The sequence below is a fragment of the Melanerpes formicivorus genome, unplaced genomic scaffold, assembly GCF_026170545.1.
Source record: "Melanerpes formicivorus ecotype bairdi unplaced genomic scaffold, bMelFor1.0.p_v2 SCAF_49, whole genome shotgun sequence".
In the NCBI taxonomy this organism is placed as follows: Eukaryota; Metazoa; Chordata; class Aves; order Piciformes; family Picidae; genus Melanerpes; species Melanerpes formicivorus.
This window is the reverse complement of record NW_027142401.1, coordinates 4,597,173-4,603,831: the sequence shown is the minus strand read 5'-3', so window position 1 is coordinate 4,603,831 and position 6,659 is coordinate 4,597,173. Positions and strand designations below refer to the sequence as shown.

At 51.9% G+C, this 6,659-nt stretch overlaps 1 protein-coding gene across 1 annotated transcript; it reads left to right on the top strand.

Moving 5' to 3' along the window:
- The first annotated feature begins 1,774 nt into the window (after positions 1–1,774).
- Positions 1,775–6,136, top strand: NFKBIA (NFKB inhibitor alpha). The gene is given in 7 exon segments (XM_068160373.1): positions 1,775–1,817; positions 1,820–2,069; positions 2,408–2,516; positions 3,025–3,235; positions 4,376–4,464; positions 4,582–4,842; positions 5,391–6,136. Coding segments are annotated over 7 exon segments (996 nt in total). The 5' UTR covers positions 1,775–1,789; the 3' UTR covers positions 5,439–6,136.
- Positions 6,137–6,659: the final 523 nt, after the last annotated feature.

Sequence of the window (6,659 nt, the reverse complement as noted above, 5' to 3'; positions counted from 1 at the left end):
GAAATTGTTTAGAGAAGCTTGGGGAACTTTGACAGCCATTAACCTATAAAAGGAAGAGCTGTATGGCTTTTTTCTAAACCCGCCCAAAAGCACCACCGGATTGTCCCAGGCTAAGTGCTGCATAATGGGGGGGAAAAAATGTCCAGGAATGGCACAGCTGGGCTGAAAATCAGGAACATCTGCTCACGGAAAGTCAGGCATTCGCCCTCTCCTCTGGCTCCCCCTTTCATCTTTGAATTTTCTCATAAGTTCCTGTTCAAAGGCATGCCATCCCATGGGAAAATGGCAAAAGGAGGGGGAAAAAAGATGCAGACACTGTTACTCAGCGAGGCCAGCAATAGTGGCAAGAGAAGAAAAATTCTGCATGGGAATCCCCCACATCTGAGAAGTAGAACAAAAAATTCACCAGGGAAAAATTCAGTGCTGTCAGCCCTGCAGACAATGCCTTTTATCCATGCGTGAGCCTGCATTTATCTGGTTTTCATTACCCACAGATGGCACAACAGCAGGAAAAAAAAGGTTTAAAACATTTTAAAAAGGAGCAAAGAAGAATCATTAGGAATGTGACCACCATAGAAAGTAAGAATAATGGCAAAGAAAGGGAGTAATTTCTTCTTAAAAAGGTTTGTTCCACTGTGGATATGTACCTCTTGAAAGGGGCCTGTTTAGTTCTGGACCAGAACTGGTTGTACAGGAGTGGCACAGAATTCTCCTGTTTATTCCTGAAACAGAGGGAAAGCTTCCAAAGCAGAGACAGAAAGCCTCTAAGTTGTGAGCCAGCAGCTGCACACTTGCAGGTATCGTGACAGTGCAATGTCACCTGCAATACTACCTGGATCTCTCCCAAAAGCAATACCCTCCAAGCAGCAGCAGGGCAGGCAGGCAGCGTGCAGCCTCACCATTGCCCTGGGTGCTGTTTGGTTCCCTGAACTTTTATCATGACCTCGCTGCTACCCTCGGTTGGCTACAAAGCCTGTTCCTGCTTGTCAGACGAGCACTGGTTAACCACTCCTAAGGGAGTCCCTCTCACCAGCCCTCAAAATGATGCTTGCAGGGTCAGGGATCTGCCGTTGCCCAGAAAGCTGTTGCACTACACTGCACCTCATGGGTGGTGGAGCTTCTTCGAGTGTGCTGACCACCACCTTACATGCTTACAGACTGGCCTTCTGGCCCCAGACACCTCATGGCCTCCCTGCCAAACAGCAAAGCTGATGCAAAGTCAGGGTGGGCTGCAGAGTGCAATCAAGACCGGTAGCGCCCAGCATGTGAAGTGAAACCCAGCATGCAAAGGACCCCTGCGAGGGAACTCTGGTGCAGACCCCTGTGGTGTGCAGACCCCTGTGGTATGCAGGACCCCGCAGTGGGCAATGGGACCCCGCGGTGGTTTGCACACCCGCTGCCCTGCCACAGAAGGGGCACTGGCAGCCCCATGACCGGGCAAGGCAGGGAAACCCCCCCGGGAAAGCCAGCAAGGGGCAGCCGCCCGGGACGCAGCCGCCCGGGACACAGCCGGGAAGTACCGGCGGGGACGCCGGGGAGATGAGTACTTCCCCCTGACGTGGAAGAACGCCAAGCCCCCTCCCGTGCCGATCTCTTTTACCCCCTCCCTCCCCGGACTGAGGAGGGGAGGGGAGAGAAGAGGGAAGGGGCCGGCCCGAGCCGCTCCGCCCTCCCTGCTACTGCCGGCGGCGCCGAGCAGGACCAGACCCGTCTATCGGGCTTTGAGTGGCTGGAAATTCCCGTCCTCGGCGGCTCCACCCCCGCAGAAATCCCCCTCGCCGGGGTGTATATGCGAAGCGCCTCCATCGCCGCTGCTCACTTGCTGCAAGCCGGAGCTTCGCTGCCATGATCAGCGCCCGCCGCCCCGTCGAGCCGCCGGTTATGGAGGGCTACGAGCAACCCAAGAAGGAGCGCCAGGGCGGGCTGCCGCTCGACGATCGCCACGACAGCGGCTTGGACTCTATGAAAGAGGAGGAGTACCGACAGCTGGTGAAAGAGCTGGAGGACATACGCCTGCAGCCCCGCGAACCGCCCGCCTGGGCACAGCAGCTGACAGAGGACGGGGACACGTAAGTTATGGGGCACGGGATGGGGGGCACAGGGATACTGTGGGGGTCGTGGCTCGGTGAGGGACGTGGCTCGATGAGGAAGGACAGGATGTACCGCCGGCGGGGAGGCGCCGGGCTGGGCCGCGCCGCGGCGGGGAGGGCGGAAAGTCCCTGGAGGGCCGCCAGGAAGAGGCGGCTCCGCGGCGGCGGAAAGCCCCGGCCGCTGAAAGCCCCGGCTTGCGACACCCGCGCAGGAGCCTGCCCCGGGCCGCCCCCTTTTGACGTAGGTTTTGGAGATTTGAACTTGAGTCGTTCTGTTTGTTTACTTATTTACTTAGTTACTTATTTGTTTCCTGCAGTTTTCTCCATTTGGCGATTATTCACGAGGAAAAAGCCCTGAGCCTGGAGGTGATTCGGCAGACGGGCGGGGACTGTGCTTTCCTGAACTTCCAGAACAACCTCAGCCAGGTAGTTTCACGTCGGCATCCCCAAATATGGATCAGCTCCCATCACCCCCACAGGAGCCCACTGGGGAATTATGCTCCACAAAGTCCTTTCTTTTTTTCTTCCTTTTTTTTTTTTTTTTAAACTGATGGAATCAATTAAATCAAAACCTACATTTGGGAAAGTCCCCAGCTGGCTCCAGCCAGTGTTAGTAGAATGCTTCCTCTCCCCCAAGAGTGGCATTTAATGCCTGCATTTTTCAAATGTGATGCAATGGGTTGCATCCCTCTTTACTGGGATGTTAATAACACCCTTCCTATGGATTGGTTGTTTGGTATCCAGAGAACCCTAAGTTCACCACTTCCAGACTGAAGGGCAGCTCTACAGTGTGTTGGGAAACATAAAGAACAGAGTTTAAGGGGGGGTGTTTTTAATCAGGGACACAGATCACCAACTGATTGAAGGCTCTGTTTTGTCCAGAGGTTGGTGCTAAGAGTAACTTACAGGTCTGTGTTTTCTCTGTTGCCTGCAGACTCCTCTTCACCTGGCAGTGATCACTGATCAGCCTGAAATTGCCGAGCACCTTCTGAAGGCTGGATGTGACCTGGAAATCAGGGACTTCCGAGGAAATACTCCCCTGCACATTGCCTGCCAGCAGGGCTCCCTCAGGAGTGTCAGCGTCCTCACACAGTACTGCCAGCCACACCACCTCCTGGCTGTCCTGCAGGCCACCAACTACAATGGTACGGGCACACTGCTGTGCATAGAATCACAGAGTTGTTAGGGTTGGAAGGGACCTCAAGGATCAGCTAGTCCCAACCCCTCTGCCATGGGCAGGGACTCCTCACACTAGAGCAGGTTCCTCAGAGCCACATCCAGCCTGGCCTTAAAAACCTCCAGGGATGAGAGGCTTCTACCACCTGCCTGGGCAACCTGTTCCAGTGTCTCACCACCCTCATGGTGAAGACCTTCTTGCTAGCATGCAGTCTGAATCTACCCACTTCTTTTTTTTTCCATTTTCTCTAGTGCTATCACTACCTGACATCCTAAAAAGTCCCTCCTCAGCTTTTTTGTAGGCCCCCTTCAGATACTGGAAGGCCACAATAAGGTCTCCTTGGAGCCTTCTCTTCTCTGGGCTGAGTAGCCCCAACTCTCTCAGTCTGTCTCCATAGGAGAGCAGCTCTAGCAATCTGATTATCCTCGTGGCCCTTCTCTGAACACACTCCAGCACATCCAGATCCTTCCTGTAATAGAGGCTCCATAACTGGATGCAGTACTCCAGATGGGCTCTCACCAGAGTGGAGTAGAGGGGGAGGATCACCTCCTTCAACCTGCTGGCTATGTTTCTCTTGATGCAGCCCAGGACGTGATTTGCTTTCTGGGCTGCAGGTGCACACTGGTGGCTCATGTTGAGCTTCTCATCCACCAGCACCCTCAAGTCAGTGTCAGTGTGCTGTGCAGAGGGTAGGGTTGATGCCCTGTAGAGCTGAAAGATGGAAAGTTGGAGGAGGATGGTTCTGTTCATTCAAGATACAGCAGTGCCTGACTTCACTGTCCTGTAGGCCTCCTTACTCCTGGCTGTTGGCTCTTAACTGCTTGGAATTTTGCATTTTTAGTGAGTGATTTAGCAGTGCTCTTAGGTTCTTTTTACTCTTCCAGTAAGTTGCAGTCAAACACTGGAACAAAGACTCTTAATATATTTATTTTTTTTCTAAAATCCAGCCCCATTATTCATACTTACTGGCAGCTGGAAAGCCCTTCTGGAAAACACCCTTTGCCATGAATGAATTGCAAACATAGATAGCATGCTGTCCTGTCATCTTGGCTTCAAGTGAACGATAGGCTAGCCTGACTCAGGTTTTCCTCTCGTCTGTGTGTTGCAGGACATACGTGTCTCCATCTGGCATCCATTCAAGGGTACCTGGCCATTGTGGAGTACTTGCTGTCCTTGGGAGCAGATGTAAATGCTCAGGTATGTGATGTGTACTGCCAAGTGAACTGAGGAGGGCTGTGCAGTCCTAACAGCCGACAGATCTGGCACTGGCTCTGCCTCTCCTAACACAGCAACCCTTGTGTGCTTGCCCTGCAGGAGCCATGCAATGGCAGAACAGCGCTGCACTTGGCTGTCGACCTGCAGAACTCGGACCTGGTCTCGCTCCTGGTGAAGCACGGGGCAGACGTCAACAAAGTGACCTACCAGGGCTATTCCCCCTATCAGCTCACATGGGGAAGAGACAACTCCAACATACAGGAACAGCTGAAGCAGCTGACCACAGCTGACCTACAGATGTTGCCGGAAAGTGAGGATGAGGAGAGCAGTGAATCGGAGCCCGAGTTCACAGAGGATGAAGTAAGCAGCTCTTTGTGCCTTTTCAAGAGAAAGGAGAAATCCTGCCCTTAACCATCTCCTTAACCATAACCTTAGTCTTATCCTTAGCCATACCTCTGGTTGGTGTCACTGTGATGACATGCTCCAGTGACCCCTTACCTCTGTAACTGATGGGTGTGCACGGCCCATACGGTGCTGTCGGCCCTCAGCGTGGTGGCAGCTGGGGCAGGCAGATAAACAGGATACATTTAAGAATTAAAATGTAAAAAGAAATAATAACATGAGGGAAGGTAAATTAACTTCCCAGAACGTGGTTGTCTGAAACACCCTCCTGTTGTTGACACCTACAGAGCCTCGTGAGCTGAAATTCAAGCTCATGGGTGGTTTTTCTCCTCCCCAGAATTTGTTTTCTTCCCATTCCCAGTGCTGTTAAAATGGCAAACATAACCATTTTGGTGTAGGAATTTTACACACTGGTGAAGTCAGGGCATGCAGGATTTGGCAGCCAGCCCAGAGTGGATACAAGTTTGCCATTAACAGCTTTTGTTTTGCTTTTTTTCTCCTTGCAGCTTATGTATGATGACTGCCTCATTGGAGGACGACAGCTGGCGTTTTAAAGCAGAGCTCTCTGTGGGAAGAAGTGACTGTGTACATATGTACAGGAAAAGGACTGGCTCTCCTCATGTAAAAAGGTTACAATGCAGAGGGAAGGAACAGGAGGGAAATGCGACACCGCCCAGCGAGGAGCACGGAATTGTAACAGGATGGTTCCAGGTTCTGGCCTGTGTTTAAATACAGAAGTGGGATGTGTAACATCAGTAGAGATCTGTGATTATTCACCTCAGCTGATAAGATAAAAGAGCCACATAGCCAATCTTCTCAACCAGACAAAGGGAGCAGACTGCACATCCAGCCTGCTGGTTACAGAGAGGTGTCTTGTGGCATTAAGCACCACGAGGAACGTGTGGCAAGGCAGGCTCATTCCAACACTCCATCTTCTCAGAGACCCTGTCTCACTTCCTGTTGGGCTGGTGGTGCTGGCTGCTCTCACTGACCTGACCTCAGCGGCTCTCAGTGGGGCATCCCAGGCGGAGGAGTCAAACTGGGGGACCGGTGACCTGGCTGTTAAAAGAAAGTAGCAATAATGTTAACTGTGGGCATTGGAAACGCTGTGTTTCACACCATGTGTGTCATAATTGCTACACTTTTTTAGCAATTGTATAAAGTGTAAATACTGTACATTCTTTGGTTTGTTTTGTTTATAATTATTTTGGTACATGTGAGATGTGTATTTATTAAAACAAAAGTGAGATGACTGTGCCTACTCTGTGAAATGGTTCACTGCCCACCTCCTTGTCCTGAGATCAGTTGCCACCCTGTCACAGGACAAGGGGCAATGGATATGAACTACAGCACAGGAGGTTTGACCTCAACATGAGCAGGAAGTGCTTCACTGGGAGGGTCACAGAGCACTGGAACAGGCTCCCCAGCGAGGTTGTGGAGTCTCCTCTGGAGCCTGGAGCCTTTCAAGACCCATCTGGATGTGTTCCTGTGTGACCTGTGCTAGATTCTGCAGTCCTGCTCTAGGAGGGGGGTTGGACTCAGTGATCTTCAGAGGTCCCTTCCAACCCCTAAACATCCTGTGAGATACCTGGGAATACACCTCCTTTGCTTTTAAGGAAACATTTACCACCTAGTAGACTGGGGGGGTTAGGTGGTTTACCTCAGCAACAGGAAGGCATCTAAGCAGCCTACATCTCTCAGCCCAAGTGCTGCAGCTAATTTTGGAAGCGGGTGTGGGTATCATTTCCTGTAGCAGTTGGATTGGAGGGGCTGGG